Source organism: Balaenoptera physalus (genome assembly GCF_965194825.1).
Source record: "Balaenoptera physalus genome assembly, chromosome: 10".
Lineage (NCBI taxonomy): Eukaryota > Metazoa > Chordata > Mammalia > Artiodactyla > Balaenopteridae > Balaenoptera > Balaenoptera physalus.
The window spans coordinates 58,597,861-58,621,142 of record NC_138889.1 but is presented as its reverse complement, the minus strand read 5'-3'; the positions used below and the strand labels follow the sequence as shown (position 1 = coordinate 58,621,142).

The 23,282-nt window shown below is 45.8% G+C and overlaps 1 protein-coding gene across 1 annotated transcript; it reads left to right on the top strand.

Moving 5' to 3' along the window:
- Positions 1-1,240: 1,240 nt before the first annotated feature.
- Positions 1,241-23,181, top strand: B3GNT6 (UDP-GlcNAc:betaGal beta-1,3-N-acetylglucosaminyltransferase 6). The gene is given in 6 exon segments (XM_082410371.1): positions 1,241-13,869; positions 16,467-16,869; positions 16,872-17,155; positions 17,159-17,414; positions 17,417-17,448; positions 17,452-23,181. Coding segments are annotated over 6 exon segments (1,134 nt in total). The 5' UTR covers positions 1,241-13,860; the 3' UTR covers positions 17,602-23,181.
- The last annotated feature ends 101 nt before the right edge of the window (positions 23,182-23,282 follow it).

Genomic DNA, 23,282 nt, shown 5'->3' with positions numbered 1-23,282 from the left:
AACCGCTCAACAAAGAAGTTTTAGAAGGGTTGAGCAGAAAGCAGAGCCTAAATCCAGGCTCTTTAATTTTCCAAGTTAGTTTTTGTCTCACACATGGCTGCCTTTTTAGCAACCTAAGTATTAGCACACTCAAGACTTTGTATCTGTGCCATATCAAGTATTGTGGAAATACTGGTGACCTTAGGATATTGCTAAATTGCCTTTATTTCAATATGGCTTAATTTTTTTCCCTTCTAGGACTCTGAGTTGTATTATTACAGGGTTGGGTTATTACCGTCTCCCCCCCACCACTTTATTTTCTTGAGAGAGTCGCTGTTAACTAGAGTGTACAAAAAAACCTGTTTCCTTTTGAGCAGATAGTGGTTTGTGTGCATATCAACTGATGTGAAAGGTCCTCGTCTCTGAGCCCTATAGCAAATTGTATTCTAGAAAACATTAGTACTTTATGAGGATGTGAAAGAAGCAGTTAGCTTGCACATTTTATTATACTACCTATGCTGCCATTTTCACTCCAGAAAATTGAAAGCAGTTTGACTCTTTTATGGAAAAACTAGGTGAAGGGTGGTTGTGTTCATCTGATTGGTCACTCTACCTGCCTACCCCTTCGCACCTTGGTGCTTTCATGAAACATTGACACTCCTGAAGTGATCTCTTTTATCCTTGTGATATTATATAAATTAATGATGAACAGGAGAAACATTTGTTTTTGAATAATACACAAATGAGACCCCCAAATAGTGGTATTTGGTTTAGAATTAGATCAAATATTATGGTTTAACCTCAGTGCAAAATTTCCAGGACTGGGCTTTCCTTACAGCAAGAGGGTTTTTCATATACCAAGGAGAGGAAGAGGTGTGAGTCAAAGAAAATCAAGAGACCAAAAACTTCAGGTACACGATGCATGAAAATCTTTAAATGCCTGAAAAAAATTAAGTTCTGTTTTAATGCCAACACCCTCAGAATTTAGCCAGTGTCCCTAGAGGTGACTAATAATTTAGTTCAAGGGTTTCTTATGAGTCCTATGGGTTACATATTACTTTGCTCTTGAAAAAAATCATCTGTTGCTAAGTTTAACAGTTTTAGCTCTCAGTTCCGCATTTACATGACAGAAAAAATTATTCAAGCCCTGTGGTTTATGATGTGCTACTGGATAAGTGTTTATGTAAAACTGGTGTTTCAAAGAGAACCAGTTCTAATTGGAATTTGCAACTAAGTGGCAGTTTGCAGATCTACCTTTGATCACTTTGTCTTATTTTTCAATGTCTAAAATTATGCTTACTCACCATGCTGTAAACATTTGGAAGTAATGACTGAAATTTGGCTAAGTGTCCATTGTGCAGGGGGCAGTAAGTGAAAAAAAGGAACCATCAAGACCCATCTGAATGGAAAATTTCAGTGCTGTTTTTTAAACTTCTGCACTTCCTTTAAGAATAAGGAAACTTTTATTTTATGTCTAATTGGAGTTGCTGGCTGGCGAAAAGCTGCCAGTGCTGCTGAGGTTTATGGGAGCATGCCGCTGTACTTGACGGCTTCTCCAGTTTCGGGGGAACGCCTCTCCTCTACCCTCTTAGATTCCGTTGTTGAGGCCTGTGAAATAAACTGACAAAGGACAGATTAGCAAGAGAAAGGGCAGGTTTTTATTTACATATGTAAATGGGAGTTCAGAGAAAAATGTGACTTGAGGCAGAATTTGCAGTTTATATACCATCTTAATAAGAGAAGGGGACAGAGAGAAAGGGCACTCAGGGGAAAACAAATGACTTTTAGGAAAGATAAATGGGCCCTTAGGAGAATAGGTAGGAGTTAAGATAGTTCTACGACAGTGTCTTTTTAGATGTGGCACTGAAACTCCCAGGAGAGGATTTGACAGTTGAGTCCTTTCGGGAGGTTCTGCTTTTAGTCAGATAAAGGGTATTCAGGAAAAAAGCCTCTTCCTGTCTGTTGATTCTCAAATGCATTCAGCTCAAAATGTTTTTTATGCCATAGTGGTGTATTCTGGACCCTTTTATTTCCCCTGTCTAAAACTTTCCAAGAAGTTTCACAGACCAGAAGCCAAGTTGGTGGCTGTAGAGAGAAGATTCAGGTTAGAAGTTAGGAGATAAGAGATCTGCAAAGGGAAGGAAGGCATAGATTTATGGAGACACAAAAAGAAAAGCAAAAATTAATAGTTGGAGCAGATTATATAAACTCAGTTTTTGAGTACAGAGGACAGTCAATCAAAAGGATTTCTAGATGTTGGTCTTACGGCATCTTTAAACAGTGGAGTCAGGATAGTAGTGACAGTCTCACACACATGGTTATTTCCCAGAGCTCAAAGGACCATGTTCTGGTGAACTTCCTGAGTGGCCCAAACTGTTGTGGTGGTAAATCTCTTAAAGTTACATCCAGCTTCAGCTTGCAGGGCTTCAGGAAAAGGGCAGTTTTAGTTCTTAGTAATGCCAAGTCAGAAGGGTGGTAGAAAATTGGAAATGTTAATTAGTGACAAAATGCACAAGATGGCAGGATCCGGCTTACAAAGAGGTGAAAATGGCTCAAGGAGAATGAACAGGACTAGAATCTGATAACCCGCATGGGTATATTATAGTTTTCCATTGAAACATAAAATTTATCTTTATAATCACCCTAGTTTTGTCAAAGATAATCAAGGTAAGACGGTTTTTGTTTGCAAAACGAGTCTAGTCTCATCAAACTTGGCCTGATTGTTTATATAAGTGCAGTGAGAATAGTAATTGATGACACAGGCCTTTTGACCTATTATTAGGAATCCCAGATTGGACTTTTAAATTCCTCGAGTCTAGGAATCCAAGCTGAGAACTTGCCATCAGACTTCTCTTGCATGCCTTCAGATTTGGATGAATCCCTCCTCCAGGTCCCCAAAATATCTTAAGCTTTCTGGTCCTGCCAGGAAGTGGCCTTCCTAACTCACCCGTAAGGCTGGGTCCCCTGTAAACCAGGTACTAGGCAGTTTTCCAGGGGGGCTTCGTAAGCACTGGCTCCTTAAAGTCAGCCTTATTAATTCCTTAAAACTGGTCATATCTATGCACATCATCCTCAAATATGACATTCCAGTCAAAGCCTTGGTAATATAATCAGTGTTTCCAGTTGTGTCCTGTTACAGGGAGAACAAATTCTTATTGAACTTATTCAAATAACTATATTGCCATGGAAATAAGTATTCAATAAGAGTTTTTTCCAAATTTTGGAGGGTTCAGACAGGGAGAAAAGATAAATGCTTCATTTTTGTTTACAAAGATATGATCTACTAAATTGCTGAAGTGCTAGATAGCTTAAGAGAAAAGGCGTTCCTTAAATCCAGAAAATAGAACATTAAAGAACCAGCAATAAGGGACTTTCCTGGTGGCGCAGTGGTTAAGACTCCGCGCTCCCAATGCAGGGGGGCCCGGGTTCCATCCCTGGCCAGGGAACTAGCCAGGACTAAGGAGCCTCAACTAAGGAGCCTGCCTGCTGCAACTAAGGAACCCGCCTGCCGCAACTAGGACCCGGCGCAACCAAATAAATAAATATTAAAAAAAAAAAAATGAAGAACCAGCAATATTCCAAGCAAAAGTCATAGAAGGAATCATAATCATTCTTCATCACTCTACTCAGTCCCATGTGATAAATTCAGGTCTTTCTTGATTTCGGTTAGCAATTTCATGAACCCATGAGCTTCTCCGTTAGTTCTGGAAATCCTTATTAAGTCCAGTAGTGTGATCTTAAAGTTACATAAGCCTGTACCTCAGGGTACCTGTTACAGTCTTTTCCATGGATCTCTGAGAAAATCTTGAAAATGAAGCCTGTAGCTGATTACAAGAGTTCAGGAAGGCATCAGAATAAAACAATATCTGTGAATGACAAAAAACTTAAAATGGCTATGGTTAAAGGTCTGATGAGTTCATTAAAATGCAGTTGACAAGGAAATTTGGTTGACTCTGTGACATTCAGCATTTCAAGATAAATGGAGTTATGACATTATACCAGGACATATCATGGACAGCTATGACATTAACAAACTTCTAGAAATTTCATACAGTTTCTGAAATACTTATATTAATAACACATACCCATGGAACTATAATCTAGGGAAGGTTAAGCATCACTTATTTGACAATGCTTGCCATGCAATTTAACATATCAAATAAACCTAATTAGTTTAACACCTCTCTTTTTACGAAGTGAGAGAACAAATCCTTTGAGGTTTTCCAGGGGCCCTCTGGGAAATCTCAAAGTCAGAGGTCAAGAAGACTTCATTTAGAATTTGATTTGGAGAAGTTGTTAAAAGGTTTGACCACTTAATTAAATAATATTATGGGTCACTGTGAAAAAATACTTACCTATGTGCCCAAAGTGACAGTAATTGCTTTGTCTCATTAAATACAGACCAATAATCCAAGAAACTCCGTCCTTTTAACAGGGAATTTCAACCTCTAGTTTTGCATTTGTACACTATTGAGCTCTTTGTGTGTGTGTGGTGAAGGCAAGTACAGCATTTATTGCAGGCACCAAGCAAGGAGATCAGGCAGTTCATTGAGCTTATTTTTTAAAAATTATAAATAAATGCATTCAGTCTTAGCCAGCTTGACCACATGAATAAGATATTCTCCCCACCCCCATTCCCTTCTCTTACCTCTCCTCTTCCCCCCACCATCTGCAGACGCTTTACAACTTTCTATACCCATTCAGGTTTTTGTCTTTACTTTCTCTTTCTCATTCTGGAAAACCATTTGACAGCCTCTAAGCAACTACTTTAGGACAAAATTACTCTCCTTTTTTCCTTAACAAAAACACATCCTTCATTTCTTTCAGACCTTTCAAGATTGCTTCCCTTCTTTATTGTTTCTGGTATTTTTATTTATGTATATTGATTAGAATTCTTAACCCTTAGTAACCTTAATTTCCAGTGAAAATGAGGAAGTAGGCAATTGTGAACTCACATCAGAATTCTGTAGTAGATTAACAAACTTATGAATACACCACCTCAATTTATAGAAGCATATGTTTCTTTTTTTTCTTAATTTATTTATTTAGTTTTGTCTGAGTTGGGTCTTTGTTTCTGCACGTGGGCTTTCTCTAGTTGCAGCGAGCAGGGGCTGCTCTTTGTTGCCATGCACGGACTTCTCATTGTGGTGGCTTCTCTTGTTGCGGAGCACAGGATCTAGGCATGCAGGCTTCAGTAGTTGTGGCACACGTGCTCAGTAATTGTGGCTTGCGGGCTCTAGAGTGCAGGCTCAGTAGTTAGTTCCTCCGTGGCATGTGGGATCTTCCCAGACCAGGGCTCGAACCTGTGTCCCCTGCATTGGCAGGCGGATTCTTAACCCCTGCGCCACCAGGGAAGCCCAGCATATGTTTCTTCATAGTACAGTTTTTTAATGTGGTAAAAGAACATGTTTATCAACAAACCGAAACATCTTTAGTCCCTCTGTAAAAATAAGTCAAAAGTAGATAAATTTATGCTTAGTATTTAATGTTTCAGTATTTTGTCTTATTTGGACATTACCTAGACCGAGATAAAGACACTTCTTCACTTGAAATTCACACTGAAGATAAAACTCTAGCTTTAGACCATAACCTTTCACCTTGGGTAATGAAACCTTGACATATTTGAGGGAAAGGTGGAAAACAAAGTTGGCAATCAGAGCAGCTAAGGAGAAGACAGATCACTAAGGAATTTAAGCAGTATTGTTACCTACAGAATTTCTGCTGTTGTTGATGCACATTTGGAATAAGCAGTAGTGACCACCATCTTTACACACTTTAAATATCTGGTATTGTTTCACAAGACCTTCATTATCATTAAGTCAGCAAATTGCTTCCTGTTTTGATTGGTAGCTAGCGTAGAAAATGATCACAAGAATATTTCCGACTAGAAAACCCTAAAACCCACTCGATTACAGGCCTGCAAGTGACCTAAAATTGTCCCACTCTGTTTAGCTCAGCAGCTGTCAATATTACAGCACCAATCACAGGTCACACTTTGCTCACAGTTCCTTTTTAACCCTTATTACAAGACCTGCTTCATGGCTTTTAAGGAGCACAGTGTTGCGATGTGGACCAGATTTAGTCATTGGTAATTTAAATATTTACGAAAATGTCATAAAGCTTCTGAAACTTCTCTGGCAAATGTCAGATCTGCAGATCACCACTTTTAAATCAAGTGTGCAGAAGTAACTCTTAGGTTGCAGCAGAGCACATTTATTAGAGAAATCTTTAAGCACGGAAATATGGTTCCCTACAAATATTCATCCTGACATCATCTGCACCTAAAAGAAAACAATGAAAGTTCTATGATATCAAATGGCTCTGGACCAGGGGTTGGTGAACTACAGCCCACAGACGAAATCCAGTCTGCAGTTGTGTGGCCTGCAAAGTAAGGATGATCTTTACACTTTAAAAGCATTGTTGAAACATACAATAATAAGAAGAGGAATATGTTACAGACGTGTGTGGCCTGCAAGGCATCAAATGTTCACTATCTGGTTCTGGGAGTTTGCCCCCCATTCTCTAGACCTTCCGCAAATATGGAAGGACAAAAGTCCTTCCCACTGCACTTCTCCACAGGGTGATTCCAGTGTGTATTTGTCAGAATGAAATATTTTATACATTTGAGACATCGCTAACTTCTTTGTTGAATGTAATCATATGGTTTGTGTTTAAATATTTACACTATAGAGTATTTCTTCATATCAGTTTTACTAGATTGGCAACAGCCTGCTGCAAAGTGCCTAAATCTTTGGGGAAAATTACATGATTTTGTTTTCATTTTAAAGGAAATTCCATTCCCTACTATAAAGTCCAAAAATGCTACTTGCATTCAGCTTTTGAGTTGACTTCCAGAAAAATGAGATCATTTGACCATTTTTTTCTCATACCATATAAAATGTGTCATGTGGTAATGTCAAGGAACTAATAAACTATCATCGTCATGTACACTTTTTTTACTTTCCAAAAGGAGAAGTTCAAAATCCTTTCCACAATGAGTACTTGTTTCTTTTGGCTCTTTTAGAACTGAATTACTTAATAGCAATTAATAAATGAATCATTTTAAGAAATAGGTATAACTTCTGTTTAATGTATTATAAGGCATTGTTTACTATCAAGCATTTCCATACTTTGGATATTTCTGAGTCACTTATCAGTGTGACCATTAGGTAAACTTTCCAAGCTAATACAGGGTTTCCTGGTTTCGTTTCGGTGCAGATATTTGTCCTACTAGCAATTATTTAATAAACATAGGTGGTCGTGAATCTATACAAGGAACTAACCATTTTCAGGTGATCTCAGACTTGCTTATTCACTTTTTCTATTTGATTGGCCAATGCCACCGTTATTTTTCTAGAAGATAGAATTGTGTAAATTTATACACAATTCTGCTATAATCTAGGCTATATTTCAGCATTAATCACCTCGCTATTGGTGAAAGTATTAAATGATACTGTTTTGAATAAGACTTCTGGTAATGTTTTATCCCTGGTTTATATTTAATGTATCTATACATTTATGTAAAGGCAGGGCCACATGTTTAGTTCTACAGTTTGTGCACTGCACAATGGTACCCAGTTGGGGGAGGGGGTTAGTACAGGCTGAAGCCTCACAGTATGTGCCTTGGAAGGGCTGCGTCTCACGACATTTTTTTTCGATTTCTGAGTGAAGCGGGCTGTATAGGCCAGCAGCAATCCTGGTCATGGGAAGGATGTTTAGTAATTATGACTTTTTTTGTCATTAGTCTTAAGTGATACTGCAGTAAATTTCTACTCCAAGCCTGGGTGATTTACAAGGTTAAAAGCTAATAACTTTTCAATTAAACATTAATGATTCATGAGTACACAGCATTCTTAACTTTATGAGCTCTGGAGTAAATGCATGAACCTTCCAGCTTCACACAGTGAAGGGGGACATATTGGAAACAGAAAAAACTTACTGCATAAGCCACATATGTCTAGGGTCTTATCTTTGGCAATGACCAAAGTGCCTTATAAGATGTAAAACAAATTAGAATTTCCTACAACTCACCTAGTTTTCCAAACAACATCTTTTCAAATACTAGCTTTCCTAGCCAAGCCTGCATGAATTGATTGTTTCTCTCACTGCCGACCATATGATATTCTTCAACTAGTCCCTCTTTTGTGTGTCAGGGAGGGGCAGCCTTGCCTGGAACAACAGATAGACGCTGGCAAGAGGTGAACCAGGATCCTTGCCTGAGGACACAGTTTGGACCATGCTTTGTTAAAGGGATGACTGAAAAAGAGTTAAGATTGCTTCAATTCCACCTCTGAAGAGTACACACCTTTTTTTTTTTTTTAAAGAATCTTGATAGATGGACTTTTTTAATATATAATTTATTTATTTATTTGGTTGTGCCAGGTCTTAGTTGCGGTAGCCAGGCTCGTTAGTTGTGGCTCGTGGGCTCCTTAGTTGCGGCACATGTGCTCCTTCGTTGCGGCATGTGAACTCTCAGTTGTGGCACGCACATGGGATCTAGTTCCCTGACCAGGGATCGAACCCAGGCCCCCTGCATTTGGAGCGCAGAATCTTAACCACTGGACTGCCAGGGAAGTCCCAAGTACTTTTCTAAAGCCACCCTGCCATACACCCCCGCCCCCACACACAAAAAGGCACAATCAATTTAGTCTATTGGATTTTTATTGAGCTTACTCTGGGATCAGCTGTGGCATGTCTGAGATATTTTTTCCCCTCTTCTTTTTTTTTTTTTTTTTGCTTCAACCCCTGACTAGGATGCAGAGTGGATCTACCTGAATGAGAGAGAAGTCAGGACCTGCTTCACTTGGTAAGGTGGCCTAGCCCCCAAATAAGGCTTGATTCTCAAAGGAAAATGTGGAGAAAGCACAAAAAGAGACAGGATTCATTTCATGAGCCCTACTATGTGGGGACCATGTGGCACTGTGCCCTCCCGTCAACAAACTTTGGAAAGTTGTGTCGTGATAGGTGCTAGGAGTACAGTGAATAAGACACCTTGCCCTATGGCACTTACAATCTAGTGTCTGACAAATAATTGTGCCAGTCACGTTTGGGATGGGTGTCACAGAGGAAGGGTATAGGGAGCTCTGGGAGTGTGCACAAGGGAACCAGAGAAGGGAAGACTTCCTTGAAGATGAACAGTACATTAAGAACTGAAGGATGAGAGGAATCAGGAAAGAAAAAAGAGGCTGGTTATCACAGAAGAACAAGTGATGGGTTTCTGGAGAGATGAACAGGAATTAAGTCACACAGGGCTTTCAAAGCCATGTTAAGAATTTGAATTTGGAAAGCTCTTGAAAGGGTGGAGAATGGAGTCAAAGGAGGAGGGATACCAGGGAGAAGGAGAATGTGGTAGTTCAAGTAAGAGATAATGGTGATAGAGGCACTGGAGATAGAAAATCAAATATATCTGAGTTATACAGAAAGAAGCAGATATGGGGTGAGTTATCAAGTAAGTTTGGGATTTGTTGAGTTTGAAGTCTGGGCGAGATACATATCCTGGTGGAGAGCTTAAGGAGAGTAAAAAATGCGGATCTGGAAGTCAGGTGAGAGATCTGGACTGAAAATATAAATTTGAGAATCAAAAGTATACATGGTATTTGAAGCTATGTGAGTGGATGATTTGTGGAAGAGGGTCTCAGACTGAGTCCTAGAAATCAAACTATTTAAGGATTAGAGGAATGTTGAAGGACATGGGCACCTCCAACCAAAGAGAGTCATCAGTCACTTGAAAAGGAAGCCTAGGGTATAGGCCTGAGTTCTAGTTCCTCGGGGTCTGTGGATGCCAGCTGCTGGGCTGGGTTCAGCTGTGGCTGTTGGCAGGGCTGGCTACGTGGTCCTTCACGAGGCCTGAGGGGTGGAGGGGAGTAACCTGACCCAGCACTGCATCAAGGTAGCAGGCTCTGAGTTGGAGCCCATTGGCATTAGTCCCGGCGGAGTGCTGTTACACACTTCATGTCCTTGTTGGTGTCTAACAGCCCTAGCTTAGGATCCTGGTCCTCCACTGAAAAGCTGTGTGATTGTGTCCAAGTCACTTAAATGTTGGATTCTATATATGTAAAATGTAGAATTGTCTTAAGGGTTAGCGCCATGGTGTAGTATGAATCTAATTATATTGGGTTTTCTGAATAGGAGCATTCCTGTAAGAGTGCCTGCCCAGGCTTGCCAGGGGTACTTCAAAACTGCTGGACAGACCTGAGGAGTCAACCCCTCTTCCACTGGCCAGTTCAACCTGGAACAACCAACTTTCCTCCCCTTCCTGGTCACCTGGCTGACCTATGCCCACAGAACCTGTTTGTCTTGGAGGTGGAGACGGGTTCCTCTGCCTTATCCACCCACCCCCCCACCGTTTTTCTGACGAAGGTGTGGCAGGACAAGCAATGGACCTTTTACACTAGGTGAAAACAATCCCCCGTTGTAAAGGTGAGGGCTGAAAAGGAGTTAGGGTTGCTTTAATCCACCTCTTTTGTTCCACCTCTGAACAATACACCTTTCAGAAACCACCCTACCACCCACACCCAGTACATACATCTCACTAAGTTCCTCCCTGGCCATTCCAGAACCTTCCTAGAGAGGTCATCACTGCCTGTCCTAAAGCCTGGTCACTTTATTCCAATAAGCTTACCGCCATTTAACTTTCTCCCCACTTCAATTCACCCCCAAACTTCCCGAAAGACATTTCTGCTAAAGAGAAAAGATGAGTTTTTAGGGAGCTTGGAGAAAGTGAGTTAACAACATTAAGTCATTGGGCCAACCTGGATGGATGTCTGCTCTGTGCCAGGCCTTGGACTCAGCCATGAGTGGGACAGGAGTTGCTCAGTCTGGGGAGGAATATGGTCAGGCCTGTCCCACCACTCTCCCCTCATACGTATCCTCACTCTTCTCTCATCCAGACATCCCCCTTGCCCCTGCCCAGCCCCTCTAAATTAGCAAGGAGAACAAGGAGCCTGAGAGGTGGAACATTCTTACAGAATCCAGTAAGTTATCAAGCTCTGAGGACACCATCCCTGCCCTTCTGATGACCCCTGCCCAGTTCAGGCCTGGCCTCACCTCCCTCTCATGGATCACTGTACCTGTCTCTGGGTTCCCTTCCTCCACTATTTCCCTCTTTGGCATCTGTACCACATATGGGCTGCTACAATGGACTCTTGAAAACAGATATGGACTGGTCAAAACTTTCAAAGGATCAAGTTAAAACTCCAGGTACGGCATTCAAGCCCTTCTCAGGAACCTCTAATTTATCTTTGCACCTTCAACTCCCAATATTTACCCTTCCAACGACACTAAACGTGGAATGTTTCCCAGACATGTCCTGTTTAGTCCCACCTCTGTACCTCTGCCCAGAGTGCCCTCTCCCTCTTTACACCACTCCTTACCTGCTGGGAAAACTCCTTACCACCTCAAAAGCCATGTGGTAGGTTAAATATGGCCACAAATTTTTGGAACTCCTCCTCACCCCTTTTATCTGGGCTGGTCTTGTGACTTGCTTTGACCAACAGAATGTGGTAGAAGTGACATGATACAAGCTCTGAAGCCCAGGCCTCAAGAGGGCCTGTAGCCTCCACGGTCACCATCTTGGAACCCTGAGACCAACACGCCATGTGTTGTAGCAGCCCTGGATGAAAGAGCACAGGAGAGTGAGGCCCAGACACCCCAGTTGAGCCCAGCTCCCAGCTTACACATTAGCTGAATAGAGCCACATGAGAGAGTCCAGGTGGGTCCAACACAAGAACCTCCCAGGTAACTCACAGAATCTTGAGAAATAAAAATGCTGGTTGTTTTAATCCATTAAGTTTTGGGATGGTTTATTACACAGCAGTAGATAACTGATACAATGCAGTTCTAATGTGAAGTCTTCCCTGGCTCAGTCAGGTTCCTTCCCTGAGTTCCCTCTGTGTTTTGTACACATCACATCACTTTATAGTCATTTACTAGCAGGCTCTCCCAAGTACAGTGAGCTCTGAGGACCAGGGCTGAGTCTGACTCATCTCCCTTCCAACCACTCACAGTGGTAATGGGATGAAGCCCTTGATCACTTGCCAAGTTCAGTATACTCAGATGTCATGAATTTGGCTAGAAAGTATGCCTAGATGAACATTTCACATGCAAATTACTCAACAAGAATTTTAAAGCATATCCTATGTTAACTCCCAGGCCCTGGAGTTGCTCTCAGTCTTGCAGGGAAACTACTCATTACAATACAGCATCAAAATGTTTCAGTCAAGTGTATTGCTGGGATTGTACACGGCAGTTGGTTGGTGGGTGAGTCAAGAAAACACCTAGAAGAGGTAACATTTAGCTTTATCATAAAGGGTAAGCAAGCTGTCACTGTCGGAAGGAAGCTTGTAGCCGTCCCCCACTCCAAGGAGGAGGAGGGATGCATGGATTGGTCAGATTCAAGTATACTGACCTAAGCCACAGTGCTGGGGGTGGGTCCTCAACCTGTGAAAGAAGGGGGTTAAAGGTAAGTCCCAGTCTGGTGATGGCTCCTGTCTATTTCTTCTCTCTCAGACACTCAAGATAAGATGGGAGCTTGGGCTTCTTCCCATCAACAAGGAGGTGCATTTTCTCCCCCTCCCTGCCCCACTCTCCTTAGAGTGCTAAGCAAGAACCAGAGGGAGGCCAAGGGGAAAGGAACCGGGGCAAAGCCCCAGGCTTAGGGCTCCATGTTGGGGGTTGGAGCCAAAGGTAATAAAAGGTGTGTCTGCCTGCCATATCTGTGGTGCATATACAGGAATACCTTGGGGTGGTAGGGGGCTGGAGGAATCTATGTTCCAGCCATCTGTCACTTGGCATCAAGACAGAAGAGGAAATAACCAACAGGAACTTTTCCTGTTCCCAGGAAAATAAGGGACAGAATCCCAGGTAGAGTGAATAGCACTGCAAAGGCAAGTAAATGTGTGGAGCGATAAATGGAGTGAGAAAGGAGCACAGAAAGAGGGTCACAAAGGAACTCTATACAATCCTGCATGAGAAGGCTGAACTTAATCCATAAAAGATGACCTGCTTTGCTCCATAGACATTCCTGTGTTAGCCAACTGCTAACGTTACTATGGTACTATGTGCCAGGCATGGTTCTAAGTGCCTTACACCAATCAACTCATATTACCCTCTGAGGATATATATCTCATATATCCTCTTAGATAAATAACTTGCCCAAGGTCCCACAAATGAGGAATCTGAGGTTCGAAAGGGTCGCATAAGTGGCAGGTCTGTCCTCTTTCACCAACTTTGCTACTCAGCAGCTGTGGTATCCATCAACACTGACACAGGTTCTGTTGAGCTGGACTTACCAGGAGGCTTCCAGCAAGAGGTAGTAGTTGAGCTGAGTCCTGAGAGACAAGGGATCAGAGCCAGCAGAGACCGTGACAGCTTAAAGTGCAGGGACTCCAGGGTGCCTGGAAGAGTGGTTTGAGAATAGGGGGGAATCCAGCAAAAAAGAACCACAGAGAAGACACCCAGAGCTTCACAGTGTCAGCACCCAAGAACAGAGCCCAGCAAACCAGTGACACCCTCAGGTACAGGACCTGGCCCAACCTTTTCCTTTCATATCAAAAGGTGGCTGAGATCCAGATTTCTGGATCAAGTTTATCAAAGTAAATGCAGGTTTAATTGAGACAAGAATTACTGTTGCATTGAAACTGAGATTATTTTCTTTCTAGAAATGATTGTGGGCAGGAAGAGGAGGTAGAGAATGCTTTTTAATTATTTTTTAAAACTAGCATTTGTATGGCACTTTTTAGCACTGACAATATTATTTCCTCACTCCGTATTTCATTGAGAGATGAATGTTAACTTTCTCAATTTTTCAGATGAGAAAACTGAAACCTAGGAGGTTAACAAATTCATACAAAGTCACACAGCTAATGAAAGAAGCTGGGACTCATGCCCAAGGTATTCAGACTCCAAATTCCATTCTCATTCATTCTTTCATTCTTTCATTCATCGGAAAAAATGTATTGCATGCCCCAAATGTGCCAAGTACAGGACTAGGCACTGAGCATATAGTGATGATAAAATCGTTTATTTTGCTGTTTCTCTTTCTCGGTGCATTAAACACTGAAGCAGAAATCCATTAAGAGCTATAGGAACCTACATCTAGTATTTCTAATGGGCCTCACTGATTACAACTTTTGCAAGGTTCTCCCACTTTTATTTGTAGTTAACTGCTGCCATTATTTCACGGAACACCAGCTTTGTGCCCATCTTGTGCTAGACATTGTGTACGGACTGTAACAACCAAACATGAGAGTACGGTTCGATCTGGTAAAATATCTACTATGAGCAAACGACTCAATCCGAGAATAATTATTGAGCACATATTCTGGGCAAAGTATTCATTCAACAAATATTTATTGGTACTCTGATGATCATAATAGCTAATATTTACTGAACTCTTACTATTTGCCAAGGACCATGCTAAATTCTTTACAGACATTATCATTTCAGTAACTCTTAAGAGGTAGCTATTTGACAGTTTATATCAGCTTGCTCAGCATATGCAGTTAGAAAGTGGTAGAGGCAGAATTTGAACCCAGGCAGCCAGTATTTTCCACCAGTATGTTGTCCCAACTCCCACTCTGGGCAGGGCACTGGGGAGACAGTAGTGAACAACACAGATGCCATCCCTGCCCTCAGGATGCTTACAGACTAGGAGGGAAGATGAAACTTTAAACAAATAACACTCTAGTCTCCTTTGAGTTAATGTTAAACCTTCCCCAATGACATGCCTATTCAGGTGGAACTAGAGGATGAAGAGGCCAAGCAGGTGCTAAGTAGGTGAAGGAGGGGAAGGGAGGTCCATCCCAGCAGCGGAACAGTGTGAGAGAAAGCTCCAAGGTAGGAAGAGGTTGGCAGTCCAAAGCTGTGACTTGGCTGATGGCCAGGGTAGGTGGATGACAGTGAGAAGTTGAGGAAAAGAGCATGAGGAGTGGCGTGCAAATCTTCATTGTTCAAAGGTTTTTCCAGCTGCTGTAGAGGATGGATCAGCTGAGAGCAAGAAAGTGTGTGGCGAAACCAAGCAGAGGCTAGTTCATCTGAGCAGCAGATGCTAGCTTAGATTCGCCTGTTGATGGTGGGAATGGAAGGGGACAGACTGATGAAATATTTAGGAGTTAGAACTGACCAGGCTTTGGTGGGGGGGATGAGGGAAAGGAGGCAGTCAATCACAGTTTGGGGCTTGAACAACACGGTGAGGGTGGAACTCTGGGACAACTCTGGGGAGGAAGATGAGAGCTCAGGCTGCACCCAAGGTGGCTGTGGACCACCACATGGATATGGTAAATAACAGGCTGTTGGTTGGACATATGGCTCTGGAGTTTGGAGGTGCTAAAAGCGAAGGAAATCATCTTGCACAAAGGTGAAAAGAGTGTCTAGGACAGAGTCCTGGAGAACTGGCCCCCCACCCCCCGCCCAACCATTAAAGGACGTTAGAGAGGAAGAAATGAGCAAAGAAAACTGAGAGACATAGTTAAAGAGGGAGGAGGAAAGCCAGGAGAGAGTGGCGTCCCTGAAACAGACAGCAGTGTATTTCAAGAAGAGGAGGACCTGGTGTGGCTGAATTTAGCAGGGAATAAATACAGGAAAGGCTGTTGTGATCTGGGATTTGTCCTGAGGTGTCCTCATGAAGGCAGGGCTTGAGGTGCACCTGGGCAGGCCGGGGGATTTAGGTACACAGAGAAGAGGGCCTGACCTGGCATGTGTGGGAAACAGAAAAGAACACCAACAGATAGAAATAGAAGGAGGTGGGGCTAGAGGATGCCAAAGAGGGTAAAGAATTGGTGCCATTAATTGACTGGCCAGTTCATGCTCATTTAATGCTCTCAACTACCCTGCAAAGTAGGAAGCTACCAACCCTTTGGTATAGAGGGGAACACTCAGCCCTAGAAATCTGAAATGACTTGTTCAAGATGATACGTGTAAGTGGTAATGACTGAATTTTAACCTGGGTCTGTCACCTCATCCTTCCCAAGGAGGCATGGGCATCTATTTCCCTTTCCTTCCCAAGGAGGAAAATAGATCAGAGAGGGTCAGGGCTCGAGAGGGGTGGAGAGTAGGGAATAAGCATGGAGAGATTTGGACGCAGTATCAACAAGATGTGGAAAGTCTATATAAGTTGAGGGTGGGGTAGAGAGTCAGGGCTTCCGGTTGGAGCAACTGGGCAGAGGGAGGTACCATTCACTGAAGTGGAAAAAGCAGCATATGGATTCACGGGAAGAGGGAGGCTTTGACTTTGACTTGAGTCCGCCGGCCTACCTGACATCCAGAGGAGATGTCAGGAGGCAACGAGATACACAGATCTGAAGGTCAGAACACTCCAGACTTGGGAGACGTGAAATGCTTCAGTTCTCGTTCCTTTATTTTATCTTCTTAACAACAGAGTTGAGAAGGGGCTGGTTCTCAGTTCTGGGAGAGACATGCCGGGGGAAGGGTGTCATTCCGCTGATTCAAAGACGACTCCCGGCTCACCTTTGACTCGGTTCCCCCCACAGATGGCTTTTCCCCGCCGCAGGGCCGTGAAACCCAAGACCCTGACCTGCCTTCTAGTGGGTTTGAGTTTCTTGGGCCTGCATCTGTGGTTCCTCGAAGCCAAGTCCCAGCAGGAGAGGATGTCGGATGGCTCCCCGCAGATTGCCCGTGTGGCCCCTGTTGCCGCGCCGCCGTCCAGCCCAGGGCCTCAGTGCTTGGCCAACGCCTCGGCGAACGCCACGGCCAACTTCGAGCGGCTGGCCACGTGCATCCAAGACTTCCTGCGGTACCTCCACTGCCGCCACTTCCCGCTGCTCTGGGATGCGCCGGCCAAGTGGGCGGGCAGCCGCGGGACCTTCCTGCTGCTGGCCGTGAAGTCGTCGCCTGCCAACTGCGGGCGTCACAAGCTCATCCGCCGCATGTGGGGCAGGAGCGCAGCTACGGCGGGCGGACGGGGCGCCGCCTCTTCCGGCTGGGCGCCGCCGCTCCCGAGGACGCCGAGCGCGCCGAGGGGTTGGCGGCGGTGGTGGCGCTGGAGGCGCGCGATCACGGCTGCGTGTTGCAGGAGGCTTCCGCGGACACCTTCCTCAACCTCACGCTCAAGCACGTGCACCTGATCCACTGGCTGGAGGCCCGCTGCCTGCACGCGCGCTTCCTGCTCAGCGGCGGCGGCGACGTCTTAGTGCACACAGCCAACGTGCTCCGCTTCCTGTAGGCGCAGCCGCCCGACCGCTACCTCCTCGCCGGGCAGCTCATGAGCGGCTCCGTGCCCATCCACGACATTGGGAGCGAGTACTTCGTACCTCCGCAGCTCTTTCCCGGACCTGCCTACCCGGTGTACTGCAGCGGCGGCTACTTCCGCCTGTCCGGCCGCACGATCCAGGCCCTGCGCCGAACCGCCTGCCACACCCCGCTCTTCCCTATCGACGACGCCTACGTGGGCATGTGTCTGGAGCGCGCCGGCTTGGCGCCAGTGGCCACGAGGGCATCCGGCCTTTCGGCGTGTAGCTGCCCGGCGCCAGGCAGCCCTCCTTCGACCCCTGCATGTACCGTGAGCTGCTGTTCGTGCACCGCTTCGCCCCCTACGAGATGCTGCTCACGTGGAAGGTGCTGCGCGACCCTGGGCTGAGCTGTGGCGGGGGGCACAGGGTCTCCTGAGGCCGGGTGGGCTGTGCTGGAGACGGGGATGAGCAGCCTCCGCGCGTGATGCTTTTCGGGCTGAGCGCATGTTCCCTGCTCTGGATACCTTCTGTCCTACCCAGCGTGGTGACCTTGAATCCTAGCTGCACTTTGGAATCACCTGGGTGAAGGGGGTGGAAAATGCCTATATCCTGGCCTCATCTCCAAAGGTTCTGATTGTCTTGGGTGCCCCCAGACTTCTCGGTATTTTTTAAAGCTCCTCAGGCGATGGGAATGCGCAGCTAGGAATGAAGCCCACTGCACGAGGGATGGAGCCAGCTCCATCGCCCCCTTTATGAGCCTTCCAGGACACCCACCTCGAGTCGTGGGCAATGGAGCAACGGAGGTGTGAGGAGCCAGGATCAAATGTCGCCTGCAGGTGCAGGACACATGTGAGTTGTTACTTCATCATTTCCTCCACAAATGTGTGGAGCTGGACTGACAGCCATCAGAGGGATTCCCCTCCCCAGAAGTCAGTCTGCACCTGGGACCTAGAAAGCAACCCCCCTAGAGCCGGAGCTGAGGGTGTCTGGCAGCCCCCCTCCCACCTGGTGCTCCCCCACTACTCCCCAACCCCAATCCCTGTGAGGCCAAGACCCCCACTGTGCAAAGTGGAAACCGAGGCCCAGCCAGGGCAGTGACTAATCCAGGGCCGTGTGGTCACTGGCAGACAACACACCACGGGTCCCCTCCACACTCAACCTGACCACAGCTAATGGCCTGTTCGGGTCTGGCCCACGCACACCTGCCCTGCCAGCACTCACTCCCTGGGACAGAGACAGGCTCCTTGCCGGGGTCTGGACCTCAGGGTCAGTCGGCCTTGGGTAACCAAGCTGGGAGTTCAGTTCAGGGGTCAGTGTGGGGATGCCGTGGGGGTCAGTCATGAGGAAACTAGGAAAGGCAGTGATTGGGGAATCTGGAGGACACTGTTGAGAAAGCCTGTGGAAGGTCAATGTAAGGGGCTATATTTGGGGGCTGGGGGGACCTGATCAGTAACCGTGAAGGACAGTGATTAGGGAGTGTGCAGGGTCGACTGGGGTCTGTTGTGAACATCGCACAGGAGGCGGGGATTCAGTAGCCAGACTCCGAGGGTCAGGCTGTGGTCCTGACCTCCAGGAGCTGCCAGTTGTTGGCAAAGTACAGAAATCAAGGAAACAGCTTAAGAGTGAGGCAGATATGTGTGCTGTCAAGGTCTCAACTATGTAAGACGGACAAGAAGGACTGAGCTTCAAGGAGGAAAGCCTGGATGAGAAGCCAGAAGACTGACCAGATGCCTCCCCTGCCCTCAGGTCCAGTCCTCCTCGCTGGCAGACTCCATCCAGCAGAACCATGTGCAGCGCCCTGCTTTGTCGGGCCCTCTCCTGCCCCTGCATCGTCGCACAGCTCTGATCCCTTTACTGGAAACATCCACCAACCACCGCTGTCCGTGTCTCTTGTATCAGTGAGGGTGCCTGCAAGGGAGGCTGGCCACCAAACTCTGCTACCCGCTTCCTCCTGGGCACACACCTAGACTACACTTCCCAGACCCCCTTGCAGTGAGGCGTGGGCATGTGACCAGGCTGTTTTCATGGCTGTATGTGGTTGTGATGAGGACCCCTCCTGAACCCGGGCCTCACCTGTGCTCACTTTCCCCTTCCCCCGGATTGGAACACGGATGGGCCTGTGACCTTGCAGATGAGGACAACACCCCAGGCCTTGGCCTGGGTTTCTCAACCTTGACACTATTGCCATTTGGGGTAGGGCGGTTCCTGAGCATGAGAGAACATTTAGCCGTATGTGTGTCGTCTGCCCAGTAGATGCCAGCATCACACCCCGAGTCATGACAACCAAATATATCTCCAAACGTTGCCAAATGTACTCTGGTGAGCAAAGTCACCTGTGGTGGGAACCACTGGCCTAGAGGAAGGCAGGGAAACAAGAGGGCTTCCCAGTTCACTCCAGGGAGCGGGGCTGCCCATGGACTGACCTGGAATACTCAGCTCAAACTATTGAGAAGAACAAAATAAACCTTTATGTTTTTTGAGCCTCTGGGATTTTGTCAGCACTTTGTTAGGGCAGCCTTGCCTTATCCCAGGTAACCTAATGTGTCCTCTCTGATCCCTGTTTCCCCCCAACCAGACTGGCTGCTCCCAGAGGGAGGTACCATGTTTGAATCACATCGGGTGTTACCCCGTGGATGGAGGCCTTGCAGGCTCATGCTTGGCTCTGGGAGGTGGAAAAAGCAGGAGGAAAAGGCACCATCCAAACACCCTTTCTGCAGTCCCGACCATGGGTGCTCAGGAACCGTGGCCACTTGTCCCTTGCCGGCCTTGCTTCTGAGCAGGGTCTGGCTCATAGTAAGTACTTCCTAAATGCTTTAGGGGTGAACAAATGAATGGATGTGCCCACTCATTTGTACCCATCTGTCCGAGTGGCGTGATCTGTATCCATCGGGAGAGTGTATTAGTTTCCTATTGCTGCTGTAACAAATTACCGCAGACTTTGTGGCTTAAAAACACAAACACAGTTATTATCTTACAGCCCTACATATCAGAAGTCCAGAATGAGTCTTGCTGAGCTAAAAGTCAAGGTGTCAGCAGGCCTGCATTCCTTCTGGAGGTTCTAGGGCAGAATTTATTCCCCTGCCTTTTCCAGCTTCTAGAGTGTGCCCACATTCCTTGGCTTGTGGCCTCCCTTCATCTTCAAAGCCAGCAGTCACATCATTCTGACCTCTGCTTCCACTGGTCCCATATCCTCTGACTCTTCTGTCTCCCCTTTCATTTATAAGGACTCTTCGATCACACTGGGTCTGCCTGGGTAATTCAGGATTATCTTCCTGTTTTAAGGTCTGCTGATCAGTAACCTTCCTTCCATCTATAACCTTAATTCCCTTTTCCCATGTAACCTAACATTTGCATAGGTTTCAGGGATTAGGGCCTATAAATCTTTTGGGGGCCATTATTTCTCGTACGACGGTGTCCAATAAATATTTGTTGAATAAATGAACAATAATGAAATAATGAACAAAAATTAATAAATTAACAAATGTGATTCCTTCACACAGACCTCTGTGATGTGAACTCATTCTGGACAGCTGAGTATCATTAACCCTGAATTCTCTTCCCACACTTGCCATTTATCAAGTGCTGTAACAGACAAGAAAACAAGAATGCTGAGGTGTCCGGAGAGGACACCTCTGTGTCCTTGGAAAAGTCTGAATTCTGTGCTGTGACAACTTCCTCCCATTTCCCTGACAGGCAGGTGGATTATCCCTGCTTTATGGGTAAAGAGATTAAGATTCAGGAAACTCACAGCTCAGAAGAGTCAGAACGCCACATTTGTAGGCCTACTTTGTCACTCTGGGTCCTGGTCAACCCATCTCTGAAGCTGGGCTGCTCACTGTCACCAGGCCCAGCGAAGGCCCACGGCCCGCTCAGCCCTGGCACCACCTGATGTTACCTGGTTCCCTTCCCCACGCCTGGCTCATCGGGCTCTTTTGCGCCCCGCAGCCGCCAGGGGGCGCGCCCTGCATACAGTTTCCGCACGGAGGCGGGCGGCTGGTCCTTGGGTCTGGGTAAATCTGGGCCTCAGGAGCCTGTGCTCCCAACTCCCTTCACCAGGCCGGCCTAGCTGACAAGAACCCCATGAGCAAGGAAAATGATAGGCCTGTCTCACTAACAAACACAGATGCAAAATCCTACACGAAACGCTAGTAGACAATGAGGCAATATGTAAAAAGGATGTCAGAGCACCTAGATGGATTTATCCCAGAAATTTGAGGTGGGCTTAGCATTAAAAAAGGAATCAGAATACATGGATAAAAAAGGAATATCTGTCAATGTGGTACATCACACCAAGAGAAATATGAATATCTCAGATGTGGCAGGGGGAGGGAATGTTTGATAAAATTCAACATCTGTTCATGATTTAAAGAAAATCTTTGTAAAAGGTGAAAGCATTTCCTTTAAGAGTCAGAAAAGACTAGACGTGTCCATCATCACCACTGTTCAACATTGTCCAAGGCTTGAGAGCACAGCAAGGCAAGATAAAGATTTAAAATGATAATGAGAGAATTCCCTGGCCGTCCAGTAGGTAGGACTCCACGCTTTCACTGCCGAGGGCGTGGGTGGTCCAGGAACTAAGATTCCACAAGCCATGCAGGGCAGCCAAAAAATAAAAAAATAAAATGATAATGACTTGAAAAAAGAAAGAAAATTATCAGAACTTCAGAGGCTTGCAACCCTATCAGATCCAATTTCCCCACAAAATTAATGCTATACTCCCTATCCTGAAATGAAATTCTTAGAGAATATTATCTGTCCACACATATATTTTCCAAAAATCAATATAATTCTTTTATTGTAATATAAAAGGTTAATAAAAGACAAATTGCATGAATTATGATGTGTAAATTCTTGGGCACAACAAAAAACTCCCTTACAAATTTTCAAATCTCCCCCCAGGGGGCAATACACCTCATTGAAAACCATTAGCCTACTTAGAAAACCCACCAAAACACACCAAATCCTACAGTTAATTAATTAAAATAATTTTTAAATGTACCAAGTCTTCCAGTACAAAATCAATGTACAAAAATCAATTTAACTTCTATATAGTAGTAACAAGCAATCAGGAAAAGTCATTTGTAAAAGTACCATTTATAATAGAAATAAAAATGTACCTAGGACTGAATCTAAAAGCGATACAAGAAAAAAAAGTTAAGATATTTTTAAACATCTAAATTAATGTGTAGAGATATCATGTTATAAAGCACCTCCAAGCCCCTGACTTCCTTGTATCCTCCCCCCATCCAGGGAACAGGGATTATTATCATCCCCATTGGGCAGATGTGGAGACTGAGGCCCAGGTAAGTAAATGACCGGGCCTCCTGCCTGCCATTCCTGGGCCCTGACCACTGCCCCAGACACCGTGCCTGACGTCCACCACACCCAGAGCCAAAGGCTGCAGCTGCACAAGGCCAGAGGCCAGGTCTCCAGGCTCCAGAGAGAAGGAGGCAGACAGCAGTTTGCCACACACACGCACGCACGCACGCACACACACACGCACATACAGCTATAACATTATTTGTGTCTTCAGCAAAGGAAAACCCCCTCAGCCCCACCCATCTCAGCGGCACTTGGGAGCAGGAGGCAGTAACCCTTCGAGGCAGGAGGGGAGGGTGGAGCTCAAAGGTAAGGCCCCCACCTCAGTTTCCTCCACCCCGATGCCATACCTATTCCCTCCCTCAAACCCGGAAGAAAAGAGCAAATAATGATTCTGGGGAGACCAAGTCCGAGCCTGAGGGGCCCCGAGAGATGCCTTCCCTGCCCCCAGCCCCAGTGGAAGGAAGGGAAAGTGGGCCAGAAAGGAGCAGTGGCTCTAGCGTCGCACAGTGAGGGCCCCAGGCCCGACCCCAGCTCGGAATGCAGCCCTGGGGAGCAGACACTCTGGGGTTTGAACGATTACTTCGAGTGTTTGTCTGCTCAGGCCCTGAGTGAAGCCCCTCCCGTCGCTGCCCAAGCGGAGTGAGGACTCCGCCCGTCAAGGCTGGGCTCTGAGCTGGAGCCTGAACCCGGGAGAGCAGAACCACCGGCTTTGAAGGGGCCTCCCGGGCTGGGTGCCCGGGTTTCGGGGTGGGGGTGGGGAACTGCCAATCTCTTAGCCTTGACTCAACGTCGTAA